This window comes from Colobus angolensis, unplaced genomic scaffold (genome assembly GCF_000951035.1).
Source record: "Colobus angolensis palliatus isolate OR3802 unplaced genomic scaffold, Cang.pa_1.0 Scaffold257, whole genome shotgun sequence".
NCBI lineage: Eukaryota > Metazoa > Chordata > Mammalia > Primates > Cercopithecidae > Colobus > Colobus angolensis.
This window is the reverse complement of record NW_012115788.1, coordinates 4,484,925-4,510,578: the sequence shown is the minus strand read 5'-3', so window position 1 is coordinate 4,510,578 and position 25,654 is coordinate 4,484,925. Positions and strand designations below refer to the sequence as shown.

General features: G+C 37.3%; 1 protein-coding gene across 1 annotated transcript; it reads left to right on the top strand.

The window, feature by feature from the left end:
• Positions 1-399: 399 nt before the first annotated feature.
• LOC105515250 (cytochrome P450 1A1-like) lies at positions 400-13,951 on the top strand. The gene is made up of 6 exons (XM_011947028.1): positions 400-1,221; positions 3,066-3,189; positions 7,677-7,766; positions 7,847-7,967; positions 10,924-11,010; positions 13,651-13,951. The coding sequence occupies exons 1-6, from the start codon at positions 400-402 to the stop codon at positions 13,949-13,951; spliced, it is 1,545 nt and encodes a 514-aa protein (XP_011802418.1).
• The last annotated feature ends 11,703 nt before the right edge of the window (positions 13,952-25,654 follow it).

Here is a 25,654-nt window from a genome sequence, read left to right as displayed (position 1 = left end):
AGGAGAAAACTGGGATTCACTGAGGTTAAGTGGAGGCACCGAGGTCCTGTGAATGAGTATAAAGTCAGCTGCTGGAGCCTCATTCCTTTTCCAAGTCACCAGACTGCTTTCTCCATGGACTTTCGTCTTCTTCTGTCTATGGTCAGTGACTCACCTCACAGGATTTCAGTCTGGTGGTTAGAACTGTGAAAAGAATCAAATTAGGATAAAAGTGCCATTCATTTTGCAAGAATTTGATTTTGCCCTCTCAGTGCATCAGGTAAGAAGGGCTTTCAACTAATCTCAAAAAGTCTGTACTTTCCCCCTAAATGTTTAAAGGAAGGGAGGCTACTTAGTCTATGTCTAACACTACAAAAATAAAATAGACATTTTTCTGTTTTAGGTGATATATTCCTGGAAATGATTCTCAACCTGGCAGTCACTCCTGGAGAGGTGGCCACTTCTCTCATCATTTTGGTGATGGTTTTTGTTTTTGTGAGAGCTCTCAGGAGCAAGGGCAGAAAGCAGCTGTCTCCTCCTGGCCCTTGGTCCTTTCCCATCATAGGGAATCTTTTCCAGCTTGGAGATCATCCTTACCTTACGTTAATGGAGATGAGGAAGAAATATGGAGATGTCTTTCTTCTCAAACTTGGCATGGTGCCTGTCTTGGTGGTAAATGGAATGGAAATGGTGAAACAAGTACTACTTAAGGATGGGGAGCATTTTGCAGGCAGACCTAACATGTACACATTCTCTTTCCTGGCAGAAGGAAAGACTCTTTCATTTTCAGTGAATTATGGAGAGAGTTGGAAACTTCATAAAAAAATTGCCTCTAAGGCCTTACGAACTCTTTCTAACGCAGAAGCAAAGTCCTCCACTTGCTCTTGCTTACTTGAGGAGCATGTCACTGAGGAAGTTTCTGAACTGGTGACAGTCTTTGTAGAATTGTCTTCCAAGAATGGCGGCTTTGACCCCAGAAATGCGATCACCTGTGCGGTGGCCAATGTTGTCTGTGCCCTTTGCTTTGGCAAGAGATATGATCACAGTGATGAGGAATTTCTTAAGATAGTTAAAACGAATGACGACTTACTCAAGGCCTCCAGTGCTGCTAACCCTGCCGATTTCATACCATTTCTCCGCTACCTTCCACTGCAGATTATAAACTCTCCTCGGAAGTTTTATCAGGCCTTGAATGGGTTTATTGCACTACATGTACAAGATCATCTTGTTACATATGATAAGGTAAGGATTTAATCTTATACCGGGACAAGGGCTTTGGTAAGAAACAAAAGATAACAGTGAAATGCTTTGAATATCATTGGTTCTTTTCACTACATTTTGCCACAATGACCTGTACCCAAGCTATTAGTAAATTTGAGGTCCAGACAGTGAGATTACATGACAGCATTACTCAGTTCTCATATAAAACCCTAAGAAAAGTTCTGAAATCTTTAATCCTTAAAAAATTTCTCCAGAAACATAAATTTTCTCAGTGTGTGGGTAAGGTATATGCTTGTATGATGAACATAAATATAATTGTTATTTAATCTAAATCTGTTTCTAACTTTTTTTCATGAAGGTTTATACTTTTAAAATCCAGCTATGGTTCTCTGGGGTATTTGTAACTTGCTGCTTCTAAAGGTTGTTTAATATTTCACGACGTGACCCCCTGGCCCCATATATTTCACCCATCTCATGTGGATACCCTGATTGTTTGCGACTCCTGGCTTGCATAGAAAGTGCACATACTGAATATTGTGATAAAACTAAGTAATTGCCTGATAAATGATGAAGAGTAAGTGAGTTCCTTGAAGAAACAAAGCAATAATTTCATCTCTCCAATTTCATATCTGTCACCATGATCTCAGACTTACAGGTATCACAAATATTAGCATATTTTTATCAGATAGTATTTTTGAATAATATAAAAGATATTCTATAGGAAGCTTTCAAATTACCTTCATTTTCTTCTTGAGTTTCTTTGTTATACAGACATGAATTTCAAGATGACAACACATGTATTAAGTTTCTGCAGGTGGCAGAGTAGACCTTTCTTTTGAGGCTATTAAATTATTTGGGGCCCACTTTCATGGTCGGCAGAAGAATAAATTTCTGTCTTGAAATATGTATGTACTAGGAAGAATCCTAGTAAACAAGGACAATTTGCTGCGATGAAGTCATCAACAAAAAATAAAACATGAAGAGGTGGGATCATTAAGCAAATGAAGAGGTGTAAGTAGTTAAGTTCCTTCCAGTGAAAAAGAAGAGGCAGAAGACAATCTGTTTCAAGGTACCAGAAGGGAATTCTAGATCAGGTATACTAAGTATCAGCATTTGTAAGGTTTTATTCCCATTCTCTCAAATACCCCAGCCCTATCTCTTTCTCCATGGTGGACACAAAATCCTTCCAATAGATTTAAAAACCTTTTATTGGCAAGGTACGGTGGCTGATACCTGTAATCCCAGCACTTTGGGAGGCCAGAGTGGGCAGAGGAGCTTGAGACCAGCCTGGCCAACATGGTGAAATCCCATCTCTACTAAAAATACAAAAATTAGCCAGGTGTAGTGGTGCGTGCCTATAATCCCAGCTACTCAGGAGGCTGAAGCAGGAGGATCACTTGAACCCAGGAGGCGGAGGTTGCAGTGAGTGGAGATGGCACCACTGTACTCCAGCCTGGGCAACAGAATGAGACTGTGTCTCAAAAATAAAAATAAAATGAATAAATTAATAAACTTTCTATTCATTGCTAAGCAATTTCTCTGTAATAAGTTATAGGGAGAATGCTGATATTTTCAAGTTGTGCTTATAGAGACAGGAACTCTTTTGTATTTATTGAAAGACATTCTGAGGAGAAAATTGAGTTTGGTAACTTGGTTTTCTATTCCACACTATCAAGATTAAGCATTGCAAATTTTAAGCAAAAATGGTTGCAAGGTTTAAGATGATCTATTTACATTGCTTATATTCCAAGACTCAATGGATTCCCTTCAAGTTATATGGTGATATGGCTCTTCCTGCATGGGATTTAAATTGATATACAGCATAGACAGGGATGAATAGTCATGCTAAGATTTTGTCTCCTCAGGATCATATCCGAGACATTACTGATGCTCTGATTAATGTATGCCACAACAAATATGCTACTACCAAAACAGACACCTTGAAGGACAGTGAAATCATAAGCACTGTGAACGACCTCTTTGGAGCTGGTATGTGACAGAATTTAGCAACATGTAAGACCAATAAAAATTAGCTGCAATTTGTTGTTATCTATTGTTTACAGTTTAGAGGACTTTGCTCTTCTTATATCGGCCATTTTATCTAGTTGATCTCACATCGTATAAATTTGTTATTCTACCTTCTTATGTCATTCAGAAAACTTTATTTTGATTAATTAATAATTGCCCACAGTTAATGGTGCCTTCACATTATTGTCCATGAAATGACTGTCCTCGTTTATTACTTTCACTTCCAGTCCCTTCACCCAATCCATTGACATTTATTCTGAAACTATTTAAAGTGTTATTGTTTTCATTTTATGTATTCTCATACAACAGGCTTTTTGTATTATCATGTACTCTATAAATATAATTGTTATTTACATCTAAATCTGTTTCTAACTTTTTTCACGAAACTCTGTACTCTTACAATCCAACCATGATTGTCAGGTGTATTTCCAATTTGCTGCTTCTAAAGTTCATGTAATATTTGATGTCTGGCACCCCCCATATTTTACCCATCTCATGTGGATACCTTAATTGTTTGTACCTCCTGGCTTGCACAGAAAATGCGGATATTGAATGTTGTGCTAAAGCTAAGATGACCACTCTTGTACATGAGTTTTGCCTCCTTTTGAAACACCACCTTATGCTAAGAAGCAGAATTTCTGGGTCAACTAATGAAAGAATTATTGGGTTTTGATACACACCACTAAATTCATTTTCACAAAGACTGTACCAATTTGTACTGCTACCATATTACTCTCATTCTTAAATTTTATAGTTTTCTTTAAAAGTCATTTTTATCTATCACATTTATTAGAGTTCCTCTAAGATGCGCAACTGTAGGAAGTCAATTCTCAGTATAAGAAAATACAAAATATCATAAATATTTTAGCAGTTTCATTTTATGTGGAATACTCTTCAAATGTATTTTTCTTCTTTATACCATATTTATCGGTAATTGGGTTCACTTGTTTCTAGGATCTATGCATTTGTGATCATGAATTCTCTCTGTAAATAGAGGCATTTGTTTTGATTTGTATTATTTTTTCTCATGCAAATGCACGAGCCTCCCATATGTGTGTGTGTGTGTTTATTATTTTAATCATGACTTCAATTTGATGGATTATTTCATCTGATTATTTATCATAAAAATGTGACCAGGCTGTACTTTGTATTTTCTTCTGGCAATTTAAATAATGCTATGAACAAATATGAGTATTTGTCAGAACATTTTAAAATGCCTGAACATTAGTGAGTACTAAAGACTGGGTGTGTGTGGGTGTGATAAATATATCCAGTGAGTTTTATTTTATTTGTTTATTTTTAAATTGGCACATAAAATTGTATGTATTTATAATATGCAACATGATGTTTTAAAGTATGTATACATTGTGAAATGGCTAAATCTCGCTAACTAAAATATGCATTACCTCATGTAGTCATCATTTTTGTGGTGAGAACACTTAAAATCCACTCTCAGCATTTTTTAAGAACACAATATATAATCATTAACTATAGTCATCAGACTGCAATAGATCTCTTGAACTTATTCCTCCTGTTTAATTATAATTTATTTTGATCTTGATTCAGTGAGATAGTATCTGAATATATTCCAGTAATATGTAATACTTCCAAGATTATCAAGTAATCAGCAAATATAAAATTATGGCAGGTGACAAAAATGTCTAGGATGGAGAATAAAACCATCTGACATATACAACACAGTTAAAAAATGGTTTGGGTAAAATGTGTACAAAACAGTATTCAGTATAATGGATTACTATATAAAACATTTATTTGCTAAATAAACATATCTCATGGAGTTTATATTTTAACGTAAATAGAGGAGTAATGAAAATTAATAAAACCATAAGCTTCCACATGTACCTGCTACCTCACTAGTGAGATGTAATAAAATATTTTATTAGAATAAATCAGTGAGCTGTAAACCTTATATTTTAGTGGATAAAATTTGCAAGCACTCTGTTCCATCATATCTACTATATTATTAAAATTTATATTTCCATATTTAACTTTTGAAATTGATTGTAGAAATAATTTAGTTTCTTCTTTGAGTATAGTAAGGTTTTCCCAAAAATCATTGATTTTACCCTCAATGTTTCAATAATCTACCAAGATAGATAACTTAACTGCTGGTTGCTTAAGCCTTGATATAAAAAGCAAAATTTATGATAATCCAAATATAGATCTTGATATTCATACAGATAGTTAAAGATCTTGGATATAAGGTCCATAGCTCTACCGTGAGTGAAAGCAGTGTTTTGCATGTACTATTCATGGCATGTTCTTTATTTTAGAGAATGAAGTTCTTTATGCTAGAGAATAGAGTTGATATATTCCACATAGAAGTACAAATTTTCACACTACACTGTACTCTGCTGTAGACATCATGGTCAGTAACTTTATTTGAGCAGTTTACTTTTACATTAAGTTATTACAGTATGAAGTCATATTAGAAATTTTCTGAGTTAAGAACTGAAGAAGCCACTGGCTCACTATGAGAGACTACCATGTTCAACAGATGTGAAAACAAGCTTAAGAAGTGAAGTTTGGAAAGGAGCTAACTCTGTTCTGCAGCTATATCTGGGTATACTTATTGTGCATATTGTGTTGCAAGTTATTTATAAACAACTACCTTTGTCTCTTGTGTGACCCATGTAAAATACTTTACCATTTCTATGATGCAAGTTTCTCATTTTTAATGTGATGCTAACTGTGGCCCTCATCTCAGATGAAAATGCATTTAAGTGGTCAATGTTTGGTAAACATATTCACCATTACCTGTGTTGTCATCATCATCAGGAAAATCTAGAAATTAAACATATTGATTTAAAAACTCATTTTTTGCTACTGGTTTTATAAGATTTGAGTAGAAAACACAAATAACATTACTTTTAGCATTAGGTCATCATAGAGGCGAATTTACAATTAAAACAGTCTAGAAGAGCTTTTTAATGTGGCGTTTCTGAGTTTTAGGTTTCAAGAATTGATTGAGTACATTCTTCGATGTAGTAATCATAAAGTAGCCCTTGAAGAAAGATGAAGTTTGGCATACAGAGTTCTTTGCTTTTATTTTCAGTAATGAAACCGTTTAGCTGAGGTATGGATAATCTCAAAAAGAAAGATGCTCTGTTTAAAGAGTGAAATTGAAACTATAAAATATACATTAAAACTTATTCAAATAAATTGAATCTGGTCAACCCTTCATTATCTGCTCATATGATGTCCAAGTTTAAGTACTGGCTCTGCCTTTTATGAGTTCATTCACCTTGAGCAAAACCCATAATGTCTTTGAGGCTCAGTAAAATTAACATAGTTATACATTGCGTATCTATATTATAATTTATAAAATATGTTATATATGTGTGTCAATGTATCATATGTTATATAGTGTATGTATACACACACATACACAGAGAGAGAGAGAGAGAGAGAGAGAGCACACATTCTTGGATCAGAGTAAGTACTCAATAACTTCTTATTTTTATTACAAATAATAGCCATTATTATTATCCACATCAATGGTGTTTATGATGTAATACAATGCTTCCTATGTTTTCACTAGTCTTATAAATAGTACATACATACTTTTAAAATTTCAATTTATTTTTAATCATGTTCACAAATATACAACATTTTTAAATGATATAGTTTACTACTGTTGAGCATATTCACATGGTTGTGCAACCGATCTCTAGAACTTCTTCATCTTGCAAAACTGAAATCCTGTGCCCATTAAACACAATTTTCCCTATCCTTTCTTGCCCTTGACAATTTCCTTTATGCTTTGTTTCTATGATTTTGACTACTTTAGAAATCTCTTGTGAGTGAAGTCATATAGTATTTGTCCTTTTGTGATTACCTTATTTCACTGAGCCTAATGTCCTCAAGGTTTATTCATGTGGTGGCATGTGACAGAATCTACTTTCTTAAGATTACATAATATTCCACAATGTATACATCACAGTTTCTTTATCTATTCATCCATCAATGGACATTTGGGTTGCCTCTACCTCTTAGCTGTTGTGTATAATGCTGCAGTGACCATGAATGTGCAAATGTAGCTTACAGATCTTGCTTTAAATTTTTTTTGGATATATAACCCAGAAGTAGGAATGCTAGATAATATATAAATACTATTTTTAATTTTTTAAACTTAAACTTCCATACTGTTTTCTATAGTAGCCACACCATTTTGCACTACCATAATGGGTGAGAAGTTACCACTACAGTTTGAAATTAACCTTAATAATAATTTTATAGTGATTCTATTGTTTTTTGGCTAGATTTCTTTCTGTTAATTCTTATTCTTTATGTGACTTCTACATTCTTAATCTAATTTCTTTAGATTTCTTTCTGCTAATTCCTAGCAGTCAAATAGGAAATAAAGTGAGCAAACTGATTTAACTATGCTTTTTTCCATGACACTTGGTCTCTTGGTTCTTTTTTAGGGTTTGAAACAGTATCAACATGTCTATATTGGAGCTTTCTTTATTTGATACATTATCCAGAAATACAAGCCAAAATTCAAGAAGAAATTGGTAATATGCTTTCAAATGAAAAATATAATTCTTACAATTATCATTTTTCTTATTAAATCAAAAAATAATTTTCTTTAAAGATGGAAACATTGGGCTGAAACCACCCAGATTTGAAGACAGGAAAATTTTGCCATACACAGAAGCTTTCATAAATGAAGTATTCAGACATGCCTCTTTTCTTCCATTTACTATTCCACATTGGTAAGCATATAATTCTTCTTTAAAACAGCCACTAGTGGTGGGGTGGAGGCATTGAAGAATCTTAGACATTGGAATACTTTAAGTACTTTAAAATGTATATTGTATTATTGTTTTAATATGACTTTCAATCTTAGTTTATTTTTAAACACTATAATAAAATTTTTGTGTTCAGCAAAAGCATATTTTATGAACATTTTTCATTACTAAACTATGTTGTCATTAACTTTTATATTATGTGCACTAATCACAGTGTCAGAAAGATATGGAAAGTCCAAACAACAGATAATCCAACCATAATATGTATTTGGCTACAAAAAGTCATGCAAACTTGCTTAATTTCATCTGAGGAGCAGAATTAGCTTCCTTCTGGTATGGATTTGTTTTTAGTAGCCTAGAATTTTGCTGGACAGTAAACTAAGGAAGCTAATGCTGTCACAATGAGATTAAACAGAGTATTCATTTGCAGATACTTGAAACTTTACTGAATCTTATTCCAGAATCTCCAGCACACAAATGCATGCCAGCATAGGTTAGGTAGATAGCTTCATTAATACATCTGTGGGGAACCAAACTTCCAGTAGTTTGTTCTGTTTTTATTCCACACAATTAAAAATTATTTTAAAAAAAACAAACAAAAACCTGGAATTCTCAGTGTTTGTTCTTCCCTCTCCCTTTAAATAGTGAAGGAGTGGGGATATCTCTCTCTTCCCAGGAAACTGATGTAATCGTTTAGTAATTGGTGTGACAGCATGCACTGTCCTTAGCTAAGTGTCCCAAAGGGCAAGACCGCCAGCTGAGCAGAGTCAAGGCCAGACAGCAAGTGACAGTTCCCTGTATTTTGCCCCTTGTTTGCTCTCTTTATTCACACATAGTGGCTATTTTTTCACAGTGATCCATTTTGTTTTCTAGCTGCTATGTCAGATCCTCTCTCAGTTAAAGCAAATTTCATTTTAATGTTAAGTTTTTAAAGAAATTAAAAAAGTCCTACCTATTTAAAAGCAACTCTTCTGTCCCAATAACTTTTATTAGGTGACTTTGGGTGCTTCATAAGAGTATTATCCACACTTCTGCTAAGTACCCAGGAACAGAGAGGCTCTGCCAAGTTTATAGGCATCATTTGGAATGAAAGTGGTTATTTAATTAGGGCCCTGTAAACTCATCTGAGGGTCTAAGTGATAAGGAGAAATATGTATTAGGACATAGATATTCATTGTATTTTTAAAAGCAAGGAAATACATTAAAATGTGAAATTAAAAGAACTACTGCATTGGCTAATGAAAGCAGAGTGATATGAACCAGGAATTTTGTACACACAAAAGAGCTATCTTACTTATATTGTTCAGGACTGATCTATTCTATTACACTTGGACATTTATTGTTTTCCATGTAAAATGAAAAGGCACAAAATATGATAAAATAAATTTAAACAAACTAAATGAAATAAACTTAAGTAAAAGCAGCAAAAGTTTGCTGTTACATATAACATATATACACACACACAAAAACACACAGGAACGACCAAACCATATCCTAATAAATATTTATTGCATGTGCATTTCTTAAAAGTTGTGTGGAAAAAACCACATATGCACATGAAATTTAAGGGACATAAAAGGAGAAAGAGAAACTTCATAATTCACTCTTATATTTTAATACCAATGAAATAAAATTTTACATACCAGGTTTCCATAAAATAGAAGCATATAACTTCTGTGAGTAGGATCTGAGCAGCTGAATCCACAGAGGGAGTGTGGACCGGGCTGTGTTGAGATAGGCAAGTGGCTATGCATGAGAAAAGGTAACCCTTCCAAAAAGCGAGTCTATTGCTTGTTTGGTCTTCCCCTTTGTTGGGTTTTGAGAAACTCAATAAATAACATTCATATTTTTTGCCAAAGCTCAGTACCAGCCACAAAATAGACACAGGTGAAATAGAAATTACATTATTAGCTTTTTAAATAATCAGAGCTAGTTTTCACAATGTGGCTTAGAACTAGATCAAGTAGACCTCGAAACTGACATACTTCTCTACTCAGTCTCCGGCTAGGTTGAACACTTTCAGGTCTCCTGTGGAAGGACCAAATCTGACCCTCTAAGCTCAGTCTATTTCCGATTGTAGAGGAGATGTATCTTCATTACAAATTGGCTAATCTGAAGAGAGAACCCAGAAGTAGACAATGCCTTCTCTCAAACTCATCAAATTGAAATGTTTCTGTTTCTCTTGGGGAAGTAAGTGTGAGAGAAGGTTAGCGAGGTAGGGAGTGCCACAGGGAAACATAAAATGACTGAATCCAATCCACGAATAATTATAGAGGCATAAAGGGGAAAGGCAAATAGGTTTCAGGAAGGAGTTTGAGTATCAGACTAGAAAAACAGAATATTTGCTTTAGAGGCAACTTAGAGACCATCCAACACAACCAACACCTTCGTTTCATAGCTAGGAAATGGAGTCACAGAATAGATAATTTGCCCAATATCCCACTGAGGGCAGCATCCAAAGTTCAGACTTCCTTGCTTCAATTCCATTGTTCCTTCTACCCAGTACTAAAAGGGGTGACATTGTCTTTCTAATTTATTAATAATAGACACAAACACAGTGAGCACACAGAAGTGCTGAATAATTCTCTTAATCATTTCCTGATGTAATTTGATCTGCCTGCTTATGGTCAGCTCTGTCACAGAAATATTGAGATAATTTTCTATGGAAGTGTGTAGCTCATAGAAGTGCTTTGAATATATTAAGTGCACAATGTGCTTAACACATGCAAGAAAAATAAATGATTAATTTGACAAGAAGTGGAAATTGTTTTAATTAATGAAAGAATGAAGATGTATAAAGATGTATTACTATAGTAAAAAAAAGACATAAATAAAAATAGTCTGAGTTGCAGGTGCAGTGTAGAGATGGGTAATTGGAATTGACGGGATGTGCCGTAATTGCTGTTTTTTGCTTTCCTAGTACTACAGCGGACACCACTCTGAATGGCTATTTCATTCCCAGGAAAACATGCACGTTTATTAACATGTATCAAGTAAACCACGATGAGTAAGTCACCAAAATTAATCTTTGGATAAATCTGCTTGCTTGCTTGGTTGTTTACTGTTTATTAATCTGGAAAAGATTTACAATCTTCTTAGCCAACCTTCACTCCTGTTTCTCTTGAAAGATATTGGAAAGTTTCTCTCCTCAGTTTCTCTCCTCAACTATAATGCAAATGGCGATATATTGACACAAATTGAGGAAAAATTCAATATAGGGCAAATCCAGTTTCAAAAATGAGCTCATTAGGAGAGATTTGGGCTGAGGACTTTGCATGGTCATGGCTAGTACACTGAAATGGAGTCTGAAATCCCCACTGCAATGTAAGCCACCAAGCAGGGATTTTTTTTTTCTTTGTTTACTTGTTCCTCTACCCCAGCACCTGGATCACTGCCTCACACATAGTTGGCACACAATAAATATTTGTTGAATAAAATAAAGTTAGAAGTTCATCCATATCAGCTATGAAAGAGAGGGCTGAGATGAGAGTATCTAATGCAGCGAAAGTGAGGATAATCACAGTGGTGATGGTGGTGGTGGTGGTGAGAATGATGATTACACCTAGTATTTATAGACTCCTACTGTGGGCAAGGCACAAAACCTTGCAGTATCTTTCCTGAGCCTCAATTATGATTGATAATTGATCATGATGCATTGGTGCTATCACAATCTCCATTTTACAGATAAACAAACCCTCAGCCAGGTTAAACACGTTGCCTAAGGTCGCATGTTCAGAAGGTGGCAGAGGTAGGACTCAAATCCAAATGTGTAAATTTTATATAATGGAAACCAAGCGCTTCCTGTCACGGTCAGGGCTTGATGTCTCCAGTAACTGGCAGAGACTGCATTCTTACGCACTCAGCAGACGGTAAATAGGTTATACAGTCTTTTCTCCTCACCCAAGATCTCATCTGACTGATGTTTCAGGCTGCAAGCTGTTAGAGAGGGAGGTGATTATCCTGTATACCTAATGGCAGCTTCACAATCTCTGTAAACAGAAAGGTGGTAGAAGACAATGCATATGCTGTCCCACTGCAACACTTACTGTCACAGAGATTGACACTTCCATTCTCCACACCTAGGCATTTTAAAACCATTATAAGAAGAAATACTGCAAATGTATATTTAATAACATTTATTCTTTCTTAGTATAATCCTAAGTATTCTATTAGTAATATCCTAAGAACTGGTGATTATAAAGAGTATTGAGTAATGTGCAAACAAACTGAGTTAACATGGGTGCTACTAAAGAAATACCATTTATATGGAGGCACTTGTTTAAGCTGAATGAGTATGTAATTTAAGATTTGATATTATGGGAAAATTCTTCATATTTAATCAATCTAAAGCCTAGGTCACAAACTCAAGCACCTATTGAGCAATAAAAAATACCAAAAATAAGTGAATTGCACTTGGTGAAGCATTGTGAGGAGGGGAGGTCATCTGCCACATCTAACTCAGCTCAGTAAACTGTTGGCAAGCAGGACATTGTCCCAATGTTGTCAGCTTTTACGATTATAAAAAAGAACTTGGAAATGCATATTTTCATGAGAAATCTGAGTTTTAAATGTTAGCAACAATGAATTATTTTTAAAAGATTATGAGAGAAAACCAAAATGTATTGGAGGACTGTGGAGAGAACTAATCCTCTAGGCCTGTGGCCTCTGGTACAGACAGAAACCAGTTTTTCCTTCTAGAGAGATGATGACATCTACATACAAAGAGGGTCCGTTCTTTGTAAAGCCAGGTGGGTCCCTGATATACGGTTTAGGCCTACAGAAAACATGCTAGCATTGGTTGTCATAAATAAGCCAAATATGGTGCATGTAACAAAAGATAGAGATAGAAGAAAGAATCAGGTACACAGTGATTTGGGAACTGTGGGCAATCCCTCAGTTAGAGCTACTTTCTGGAGACCCAGATCCTCTCTGTATTGTTGTGCAAAGGCCATTTCCTAAACATATTTTTTTACCATAGTGAGAGATGTGGCCCAGTCTCATCATTCTTATTTATTCTGCTTACAGCAAAATATATTGAATATGTATTACTTTTTATTTATGCCACCATTTTGGAATATTCTTATGAGAATTTTATGGAATTCTTCATTTAAAATAATTAAATTCATGGTTAACCCATACCTTGAAGTTAGCTTTCAGGAGAGCTGAGCTAGAACTGGTTACGGCTTAGCCAAGAAGCCAAAACCATCCCAACTCCACGCAGAACTTCACTCCTCAGGTAGTTCATCTGCTTAGATTCTCAGACTGAGTGGAGGGTTTCTTATTTAATTCAGAAAAATTGATGAAATAGATTTTCAAGTATTTTTCCACTAATGAATTGATAGTCATTTCAGTGAAAATTAGATGTAATTGTACTAAATCTTTATCATAACTAGATTTGTCAAATATTAAAGGAAAAAGTGACATATTCATAATTATATATAATCATATGTCTCCATAAGTACTTATACATATAGGTGTATATATACTTGGTTTATGTATACCTCCTTTCTCTATATATAATTTATAAGGAGTATTCTGAACTTAAAGTAGTTCATGCAAAACAAAATTATTGTGGAAAAGTTGCCAATAATAGCAAAAATGAGAAAATAATTTCTTTTTAAATGTTGTTTTTGTGTATTTTATGCAGAACTATTTGGGATAATCCTAGCTTATTTAGATCTGACAGATTTCTAAACGAAAACAGAGAACTGAATAAAAGCCTCGTCGAGAAAGTTTTGATATTTGGAATGGGCATCCGGAAGTGTCTGGGAGAAGATGTTGCACGCAACGAGATATTCATCTTCATCACTACTGTTCTGCAGCAGCTCAAGCTGAAAAAATGCCCCAGAGCCAAACTAGACCTGACTCCTGCATACGGGTTAGTCATGAGGCCCAAACCATACCAACTTCAAGCAGAACTCCGCTCCTCAGGGAGTTCATCTGCTTAGATTCTCAGACTGAGGGGAGGGTTCCTTACTCAATTCAGAAAAATAGATGATTTGAATTTACTTAACTAGCAATGTGTAGTTTATTCCCCTGAGCTATGCTATGAATTCAACTCTGTGATGTGTTTTATAAAGTATGTGGTATAGCTTTAGTTCCAGTATGAGACTTAATGTCGTGTGAGGATATTTTAAGATAATAATAAAGTGTGATGTAAATCAGAGGGTTTAAATCCAGATCTCACACAGTGGTGTCCCAGGTGTCATGTGGATGTGAGTGGAAGGTAAAGTGAGTGACAGATTGACCAGACAGACAAGGGGACTCTGTCTACCTTCCTTTTACGCTAGCTTCAGATAAACAGGCATATTCATCTTTGCTTTAAATATAGGGTTCAGAATAAGAACAAGGTTCTGATGTTAAATATTTTCAGTGATCTTGGGCATAGGTGCTCAGGAGGGCCAGAGAAGGGAGCTAGAGTAGCCTAGCAGAGAGCATTGCATGGTCACAGTAGATGAGCTGGGCTAGAGTTAGAGGAGTAGAGAAAAGGAGATGACAGGGATTGCCTCAAGCCCATTTTTGTATCAGATTATGTAAATTTGTGTATTAAATTTTGAATTGTAAGGCAAATTGGTGTTTTCACAATGTTACCAACTTCTTTTGGTACATACTAAATATATATATATATTTGTATTATTAATAGTTTACCAGGACTGCGATAATAACAGAATACCAGAGGCTAGGTAGTATAAACAACAGAAATTTACTTTGTCACAGTTCTCAAGGCAGAAATTGCAAGATCAAGGTGCCAGCTGACTTGGTTTCTCCTGAGGTCTCCCTCCTTGGCTTGCAGACAGCTGCCTTCTTGCTGTGTCCTCACAGGGCCTTTTCTCTGTGTGCACACAACTCTGGGGTCTCTCCCTCTTTTTATAAGAACAATAGTCATAATGCATTAAGGCCCCACCCTAAGAGTCTCATTTTAACTTCATTATTCCTTTTTAAATTTTTATAATTTTTATTTATTTATTTTTTTGAGATGGAGTCTTGCTCTATGGCCCAGGCTGGAGTGCAGTGGCAGGATCTCGGCTCACTGCAACCTCCGCTTCCCAGGTTCAAGTGATTCTCCTGCCTCAGCCTCCTGAGTAGCTGGGATTACAGGCGTGCACCACCACACCCAGCTAATTTTTGTATTTTTAGTACAGATGTGGTGTTTCATCATGTTGGTCAGGCTAGTCTTGAACTCCTGACCTCATGATCCACCCGCCTCAGCCTCCCAAAGTACTGGGATTATAGGCACGAGCCACTGCACCTGGCCAACTTCATTGTTCTTTAAAGACCTTATCTCCCAATACAGTCACATTCTGAAGTACTAAAGGTTGGGATGTCAACACATCAATTTCAGAGTCGAGGGGGTGGGGGACACAATTGAGCCCATAACAGCATGTAATGAGAATAAAACTACAAGCTGATTTTTAAAAAAATGCTTTTAAATGTAAGAGTCAGCACTAAGTATATGCTTTATTCATTGAATTTGTTAATGAGCTAAGGCATATAAGTGAACTTAAAATGGACAGTGAAAGAACTAGTATTTGAGACTGAAGTTTTGAGGCAGAGTTGCATCATAAAGGATGTGCAATACAAGCTGGGAGGTAAGAGAACATCTGGGTTCTAATTCAACTAGGAAGAGCAGTGAGAGAGGTGTGCCTCTCTAGATAATGATGATCTTGGCCAAGATGTGACAATGGAAGTAGAGAACTTTTAGGCCATTCAGAGACAATGAAAATTAAAGTTAGGGCTGGGTGTGGTGGTTCATGCCTGTAATTCCAGTACTTTGGGAGAGCAAGAAGGGTGGTTCACAAGGTCAAGAGATCAAGACCATCCTGGCCAACATGGTGAAACCCTGTCCCTACTAAAAATACAAAAATTAGCTGGGCTTGGTGGTGCACGCCTGTAGTCCCAGCTACTTGGGAGGCTGAGACAGGAGAATCCCTTGAACCTGGGAGGTGGAGTTTGCAGTGAGCCGAGATCATGCCACTGCACTCCAGCCTGACGACAGAGTGAGACTCCATCTCAAAAAAAGAAAAAAAAAGAAAATTAAAGTCAATGCTTGTCTTTTTTTCCAATATAAATAAATTCAACATTCTCTTTGCAAATGAATTATTGAATTGCTTGTGCTTCTATAAGAGCTTTTGAAATTATTTATATTACCCTTATGACAGTGTATAAAAAATGAAACTATTCTTATATTCTTACCATAAGAAACTTGTGAAATTTTCTGTATACTCAAGAAAAATGGGAGTGGCTAGAAACTGAAAATCTTAGTATCTATTTATCTGATATTTTCTTTAAGGAATTGCATTTTTCTAACCACCTTATATATAAATAAACGAAGCATAGAATTTCAACACCTTGTATTGTAAAATGCTAATTTGCATTCTTCCTCTGCTCCTAAGGCATAATTAAATAGTATACTATTGGGCTTTTTGTATAATTTATGTTTGTATTTTATGTATCTTTAGAAACAAGGATGAGAATAAAACTGGGGAAAGAAAGTGTGAAAGTAAAATAAGAATAGCTTTTCTTTGTCATTTAATATGTAATGATAAGTTCATTTTAATTATGTGTACATGCTTATCCTAAAGTAATAATTTATTTCATGAAATATGTAATCAGAAACAACATAGTATAACTCTCTCTGTGTGTGTGCGTGTGTGTGTGTATATATATATGTATACTTGTACTAACAAAGACACATTGAATAATAATCTGGAAACCACTCACAGAAATCATTATGACTATAGAGAAGTTTATAATATATGGATATATGCATCCACTGAGAATCCAAGATGAGCGAAGTCTTAGAGTCAACATGTATGAAGTACAAAAGCAGAGTTATAGGAATTAAATACCCTGCTTCACACAAGTATATGCAGGCACTTATATCTCCTAGGCCTCCTTGTAGCCACAACCCTTGGGGGTTCTTAGTGACATCAGAAAGACAAAGATCAGTCTGGAAACATTATCCACTCCATGATGCAAATGAGTGCAGGATATGCCTGTTGTCAAGTCTTTTCAAGAAGAAAACTTGCACCCAAAATTTAAAAGAACAAGATCGCCTCCTATATTGAAATTCTCTAATTTATTCCCAGTTAAACCTATAATTCAGATGAAATATCAACCCATATTAACACAAGAAGAAATCTGAACTATTTTAAAGAAAGGCAGAAGGGGTCCTTGGGGATTTTACTATCTACATAATTATTAATTAGGCTGTGAAATCTGTCCTGGTTTGCATACGGTTCCAGGACTCTGGAAGTGTAGATACACAATTTAATATTTCAGATTCACATGGGATCTCCTCACAAAATTCAAGTCATGCTTTAAATAAACAAATAAAAAAAAACACTATGCTACATGCACTTTAAATCAGAAATAGCTAAAGGGAGTTGTTTTTATGGTTTAAGAAGCTATAAAAGCAAATTCCCTGTGAGGAATACCTCCACTGCATTTCTCTTTAGATAAACAAAAAATGCAGGATGCAGATAACATATTTTCTATCATATACATTGTTAACACTGGAAGAGGCAAAATACATAAAAATAATAAAAGTTTATAGGTCTTTTATCTTTCGAATTCTTTCCAGAGAATAGTGTACTTCCACTGAGTTTGACTCTCAGGCCCCACAAAGAGTAAACTCTACACACAAAAGTGTTGTTTTTATCTGCTATCCCTGTGTACTGATGCATGGTGCGTGAATACATTTCCCAGCATAGTGAGATGATCAACTTACGAAATGTTCATTTTAATGGCTCTTAAAAGTCTTCCTGGGTTTCTAATGTTTTAAGATTCCTTTATTAAACATAATTTTCTCTTTTCCAGACATTATAGTGCCATTCATTTTTATAAGGTACTGCACTGGAGTGTAATCATTTGATGATCTCTTGATTACATCCTCCATCCGTGCCCCAATACCTGGTTCCATTCATTATTTTAAGGCTGATCTCTACCACCTTGCAAGCTCTGGAAATGCAGGGACCAAGTCTGTTTTGCTTCCCATTGTATCCCCACTGTGTAGCACTATTTGAGGCATGTAGTACACATTTAATTGGATTGAATTGGCTACAAGGAGGCCGAACATTCAATCCAATGTGAATGGCAACATTCAATCACATTGGATTGAATGTTCGGTGAATGGTGGAATGAATTAATGATTAAGTGAGTGGATCTAGTGAGAGAACAGGAAAAGCTTTAGCAAAAAGCAAGTGTCTAAGAATGTCTGGTAAAGATAGTATTTCTGATATCTCTGCTCACATTTTAATTTCTACTGTGTTGCTTGAGAAGTCTGTTCAGTCTTCTCATACTTTTTTAATCTACAAGATCCAAGGTCCAAGTCTCATCAAAGAAGCCCTTAATTTTTTTTAATGTTTTTTGTTATTATTATTTTAAAGATGGGATCTCACTTTGTCACCTAGGCTGGAGTGCAGTGGCACAATTGTAGCTCACTGCAGGCTCAAAGTCTTGGACTCAAGTGATCCTATTGCCCCAGCCTCCCAAGGAGCTGAGACTACAGGTGTGTGCCACTACATCCAGCTATTTTTATTTGTATTTTTTTGTAGAGACAGTGTCTCGTTACGTTGCCCAAGCTGATCTCAAACTCCTGGCCTCAATTGATGCCCTCACCTCAGCCTCCTGGGGATTACAAGTGCACGCTACTGCTCCAGGATTTCTCTCTCTTCCTTTCATTTTTATGGCACATTTTAATGGAAATTAGCCCTCATGTGTCTTTCCAGAACCATAATCAAAGTATGTCCTTGGTATTTAGGAAACTTTCCAAAGCCAACATTTCAAGTGCGTTCCAAAATGTCACTGAACTTCTCCCTCTCTTCCCATTGCATCTTGCCAACACCAATCCATGGGTAGCTGACAGTGTCATCAACTCCACCAGGAACATTGTTGTCTGATGGCATCTGCCACGTCTTCTGTCTATTCTGAAGGAGAGAAGGATCCCTGTTCTCTCCCTGGACAGTTTGTATCTAAGCATGGGTATTGGGATTTATCTGTTTTTCAAGGGTGTAACTGAGATTTAGCTGTAATTTTGAAGAAAATTTACTTGCAGGTTTGGGGCTATTGGAAAGGATGACTCCAGAAAAATGAAAAAGTTCTATAGTCTACTGCTTAAGCACAGACTCTTCCCAGACTGCATCCTGGAACAGTTCCTTGCATTCTTTTCTCCCTGTGGATAGGTCCCCTGACCCATCCCTACCCTGACCAATACAATCCCCGCTAGAGCTGTTCACTCCAACTGATGAACACTTTGAGGTTGGTAAAATAAAGAAACAAAGGAGCCTTCTCTCAGCCCCAAAGAACTGTCTCTTCTGGCCCTTGTCCTGGGCAGAACTCTGAAACTTAACTTCCTGACCTAGGATCATCTAGGACTCACAGAGGGAAAGTCTGATCCTATAACCTCAACAGATATTCATATTATTAGTTTCCAAAATGTGGGATATTCATTTTTATTCATCATCATCTTGTTATGCCAAAATTAGATAAGCAAGCATTCATCTTGATTTGTTCTGGTTCTCTCAAGCTATTGCTATTTCCTTTCACTGCCAGAGATCAAGTCCCTAACAGTATATTCTCTATGTCAGGCAGTACAGTAGATATTTCTGAATTACTAATTTTAACACAAACCATGGAACAGGCATTAGTACTAATTTTTTTTTTTTTTTTTTTTTTTTGAGACAGAGTCTCACTCTGTTGTCTAGGCTGGAGTGCGGTGGTGCCATTTCAGCTCATGGCAACCTCTGCCTCCCGGGTTCAAGTGATTCTCCTGCCTCAGCCTCCTGAGTAGCTGGGACTACAGGCATGTGCCACCACACCTGGGTAATTTTTGTGTTTTTAGTACAGACAGGGCTTCACCATGTTGGCCAGGCTGGTCTCAAACTCCTGAGCTCAAGTGATCCACCTGCCTCAGGCTCCCAAGGTGCTGGGATTATAGGCATGAGCCACTGCGCCTGGCCTAGAACTAACTTTTTGCAGAAAAAGAGGCTCAGAAAGATGAATATGCCCAAGATACTCTTCAGGTAAGGCTTACTGCAGAGTTAAAATCTACATCAAACTCAACTCAATACTTACGTAGTTTCCATAATGGCAATGGTTTCAACACTATATGCCTTAATTTAAAAGAAATTCTGGCAACATATCAAAATATAAAGTTGTGTTTGTAGTACGTTCCAAAGTTATACCATTCAGAAAATCAATTTCAGGTAGGTTAAAGACCTTCATAAGAAAAGTCAAACCTTAAATGTTTAGAAGAATAAAGAAAACTTTCTTAAACAAGATACTGAAAATGTAATCCATAAGAAAATAATTCATTTTCTACATTGAAATTTTAAATTTCCGTTCAAAAAAAGGCATAATACACAAAAGCAAAAGAAGCTGCAGAGTGAAAAACGATATTTGGAACACAAGAGCAGACAGAAGAGTAGTATCCAGAATTAAGAAGACTTTATTCAATTTAATTAATAAGGAAAAAGTCACCAATCTCCATCCCAATAAATGGGAAAGGCTTATAAATAGGTGAAAATAGGAAGAGCCAACAAGCATGAAAAGGTGCTTACTGCAGTAATAATCAGTGACATACACATTAAAGCAACCTACAATACCATTTTGCACATAGCAGGTTGGCAAACAATCTACAATTTACAAATAGGGCAATACAAATAGTGCTAAGTATTTGGAGACATGAGAACTTGCATTTACTCTGATTGGGTATGTAAATATGAAGAAACATTTGAAAATTTTTAATAAACTTGAAGATGACTTGCTTGGGATTTAGCAATTCCATTAGAGAAATCCTCACACATGTGCAAAAGAAGGCATGCATTATCCATTCCAGCTTTTTATAAAAGTGAAAAACTAGAAACAACCCAATGCTCATAAATAAGATGCTGGATATACATAATTATGTTGTAGTCATATAATGGAATTCAGTAGTGTAAACAAGCATGCTAGTGTTACATAAATCAACATGAATACATTGCTGAAACATTCAGTAAAAAAGTACATTGCAGAAGTAATATGGAACAAGATATTATAATATTTACTTTTTTTATTTTTTTTGAGATGGAGTGTTGCTCTTGTCACCCAGGCTGGAGTGCAGTGGCACCATCTTGGTTCACTGCAACCTCTGCCTTCCGGGTTCAAGCAATCCTCCTGCCTCAGCCTCCTGAGTAGCCTGGATTACAAACGCCTGCCACATGCCCGGCTATTTTTTGTACTTTTAGTAGAGATGGGATTTTGCCATGTTTTCCAGGCTAGTCTCCAACTCCTTACCTCAGGTGATCCGCCCTCCTCAGCCTCCCAAAGTGCTGGGATTACAGGCGTGAGTCACCATGCCCGGCCTACATAAATTTTTTTAACACCTGAAAAATCATGCTGTATTTTGTGTGGACATATTCAAGTGTCTACACTATGGAAATAAACACTTTCATAAGGATGATAAGCACAAAATCCAGTATTCTATGGAGAGAGGATTTAACACGGAGAAGGTATCACAGAGTTTCAACGATATAGTATGTAATTTCATAGAACTTGATGATGAGTTGAAGGCTGTTCATCACAATTTTTATTCTAGTTTTCTCTATGTTTGAAATATCCTAAACTAAAATTTAAAACTAAAGTGTGATACACACATGCAGATGGTTAATATTTCCTGCTATGTAATGATTGTTGTGGAAGTTTATTTTTTGGAATATAGGGATAATATATTACAAATAGCAAGTGTAAAATACTGCGTGTACACTTTCATTGATTTTGTTAAAAATATAGGAAAAGAGAAAGATGTAGCAATGTGTTGTAAATAGAATGCTTACAAAACTATGATTTTTTCAAAAAACGTAATACTATAAATACAGTTCTATATTTAGAGCATAAGCCTAATATAGAGCATATGGTGTTTATTTAAGATTATACATTCCCTTCACATCTGTGAAGTCATGTATATGGTAAAGAAATGTTTAAGGGTGGCAAGTATCTGTCATAAAGTTAGTGGAGCTGGTCTAGAGGGAGAATGTATCTTCAGACTCTCAGACTAGGCAACCGAACTGTGAGTTGAAACTGCAGGATATAGAAGTTTTGCATTAATTAAATTAAAACAAAAGCTGGAAACTGAGAATACAGGAAGACAAAAAAAATGTAAGTATGAAATCTTAGATGTTTGAGATTTTTCACTGATCCCTCAAGAAGCTCTGCATACCTCCAAAACACTTTTACTTTGTGTTAATGAGTGTTTTCAGGCCCCTAGTCTAAGCCAGGCACTTTAGGTGCCAAGCATAAAAAAGATGACTAATGTAATCCCAGCACTTTGGGAGGCCGAGGCGGGTGGGTCACACGGTCAGGAGATCGAGACCATCCTGGCTAATACGGTGAAACTCCGTCTCTACTAAAAATATAAAAAATTAGCTGAGCGTAGTGGCGGGGAAGCTGAGGCAGGAGAATGGTGTGAATTCGGGAGGCAGAGCTTGCAGTGAGCCGAGATGGCGCCACTGCACTCCAGCCTGGGCGACAGAGTGAGACTCCATCTCAAAAAAAAAAAAAAAAAAGATGACTAAAATATTATCCCTAAGTTGCAAAAAATATGCATTTATATACACAGATACATGCACCTAATGCGTATATATAGTCTTACAGTTACACACATATTTTAGTTGTTCTTTCTAAGACTGGTCATAAATATCCAAGCTTCCTCCTACCCTCCTTACACATATAAATGGGGTATGCATTTGAAAATTGCTTTGCAATAACCTCTTTTTGTAAAACAGACCTTGACATTGGTACAGTAGGGCTGGGCTCCCGGCTGAACCCCACCCTTAAGCCTGGAACCTCAGCCCTAAGTGAAAACAGCTAACCCCATTTTTCCCACCCAAATGTTGCCTTTTTGGCCTGCCCCACCACTATCCTGTGCCCATAAAATACTTCAGCTGGCAGAGCAACACAAGCAGTTGAGTATCAAGAATACAAGCAGCTGAGTGGCGAACAGAGAAGCAACTGAGCCTCAGAGACAACAGATAAACATGACTAGCTTCAGACAGTGCAGCTTCGGAGATGGGCCCAGCCGGATATGGCTGAGTTTAAGGGAAAGATCACCTTCCCATTCCCTTTCTAGCCTCCCTTTCCACTGAGAGCCACCTACTGCTCAATAAAGTCTTCTGCATTCATCACCTTTCAGTTTGTGTGACCTGATTTCTTCCTGGATGCTGGACAAGAACCTGAGTGCTAAGAGGACAGAAGCTGCCATTCTGACCTTCCACTGAGCTGGTTGGCACTTGGCAGTCCCCGGACTGCAGCTCTGAAAGAGCATTGGTTGTAACATGATTTGACACCGTTGTGGGGCCCGCACAGATCCTGCCCCCTCCAGAGAGGAGCAACTGACTGGTGCTAGAGTTCATTCACTCCAGTTCCCTCACTCCCTCGCTCGCATACTTCCTCCCGCAAGGAGTAGCCAGTGGCAGCCTGAGTGAAATGAGCCACTTCAGTTCCTACTGGCGAAGGGAGTCAAGGGAATTATACCATCTCAACATGATAGATGGTTTTTCTTTGATAAGCATATTTGTATAGCTCTACCAATTTACCTCTTTGCACAGATGGTCACTTTTCTAGAGTCTTCATTCCTTGACTCCTCCATGTCAACTTCACCTAGCTTATACTATTTCCTAGCATTCCACACTTGCAGTCCTCATTGGGCCTCAGTGTGCCTCTTACTATTCTGCCTGGCATTTTGACTTTTGTCTATCTGTTTAGCATTGCTAAAGGCTTTTGCTGTCTCAGAGTAGGTGAAAACAGGATAGTTTAGAAAACCAGCAGATTAGGAAGAGAGTTTAACACATGTGAAAGGCAGAATGTCACCTATTGTCTTAGCAGTACTTAGCTAAGTGACTTAAATGTAAAGTCATTGAACATGTACTGGATAATTCATGACCATTTAAACTATTTATTGATTGGCAATCTACTTCAATAGGCCTTTGTGGGTCATAGAATAATATTGCTTGTAAAGGCTTCCAAAGGTAAAATTGCCATGGGCAGTGAAATGATTTAGAAGATGGTATCTCTCGAGTTAACAATTGGTATGGTTTGAATGTGTGTTTCCTCGCAATCTCATGTTGAAATGTAATCCTCAATGCTGGAGGTGGAGCCTGGTGGGAGGTGTTTGGGTCATGGGAGCAGATCTCTCATGAATGGCTTGGTGCCATTCCCTTGGTGATGATGAGAGCTGGTTGTTGAAAGGAGCTTGCAAGAGAGGGGATTAAGATGGTGGATAGGAGCAGGGCTAGCTTGCAACTCCCTCTCAGACGGACACACCAGTGTGTGGAGATTCATATCACGGACTTCTGCTCCAAAAACTACTGCAGGAACATACCAGCAAAGCTGAGAGAAACCACAGACTTTTTGAAGGAACTGGATCACTGCTGGAGGCTGCATGAGACACTGAAAAACTGTGAGTCGGCTTGCTTTCTCAACAGAGAGGCTGGTGGTCTGGAGCAAGTTCTCAGCCCTGGTAACTGGCTGCCTGGAAATAGACTCAGTGCTGTTGGGGGGCACAGTAGGAGTGAAACTGGCCTTTAGGACTGTGGGTTGTGTGGGAACAGAGTGAGGCCTGTGACTACCGGCTTTTCCCAACTTCCCCCGTGACCTATATGACTCAGCAGAGGCAGCCATAATTCCCATGAGAATATAACTCCATTGGGCTGGGAACCACACCCCCATTCCCCACAGCAGCCACAGCAAGCCCTGCCCAAGGAAAGGCTGAGCTCAGACATGCCTATTTCTTCCCCTACCTGGTAGTCTTTCTCTAGCGATCCTGGTAGCTGAAGACAAAAGTCATAATCTGGAGCTCTATGGCTCTGCCCACTGCCTGAGAAACCTGAATACTTAACCAGGTGTCCCTAGGGAAGGTCTGCATCCTCCCTACAGGACCACAGCTGATACACTCTTAAAAGCGCCACCTCCTGGCTGGAGGCCAACCAACACAAAACCAGTGCACTAAACAAAAACACAACACAAACTTGCAGAGTCCACTTCACTCCCCTGCTACCTCCACCAGAGCAGGCACTGGTATCCAGGGCTGCAAGACCTGAAGACAGATCACATCACAGGACTCTTTGAAGATATTCTCCAGTAACAGCCCGGAGCCCAGTAGCTCAACTGAGTGGCTAGAACCAGAAGAGCAAAAACAATCACTGTAGTTTGGCTCCTAGGAAGCCACATCCCTTGGGGAAGGGGGAGAACACCACGTAGAGGGAGCATCCTGTGGGACAAAAGAAACCAAACAGCAGTCCTTGAATCCCAGATCTTCCCTCTGACATAGTCTATCCCAGACTATGAGAAGGAACCAGAAAAAAAATTCTGGTAATATGAAAAACAAGGTTCTTTGATACTCCTAAAAGATCATACCAGCTCACCAGCAATGGATCTCAACCAAGATGAAATCTTTGAATTGCCAGAGGAAGAATCAAGGAGGCACCAGAGAAAGGTGAAGTCGAACTTAAGGGCGTGGTGGCTCAAGCCTGTAATCCCGGCACTTTGGGAGGCCGAGACGGGCAGATCAGGAGGTCAGGAGATAGAGACCATCCTGGCTAACATGGTGAAACCCCGTCTCTACTAAAAAATACAAAAAACTAGCCGGGCGAGGTGGCGGGCGCCTGTAGTCCCAG

What these genes read in the sequence shown, in the direction of transcription:
- LOC105515250 (XM_011947028.1), top strand. Translation starts at nt 400, where the DNA reads ATGATTCTCAACCTGGCAGTCACTCCTGGAGAGGTGGCCACTTCTCTC. An exon ending in CAAAATTCAAGAAGAAATTG is followed by an intron (nt 7,767 to 7,846) that starts GTAATATGCTTT and finishes TTTTCTTTAAAG; the next exon opens with ATGGAAACATTGGGCTGAAA. An exon ending in TATCAAGTAAACCACGATGA is followed by an intron (nt 11,011 to 13,650) that starts GTAAGTCACCAA and finishes TATTTTATGCAG; the next exon opens with AACTATTTGGGATAATCCTA.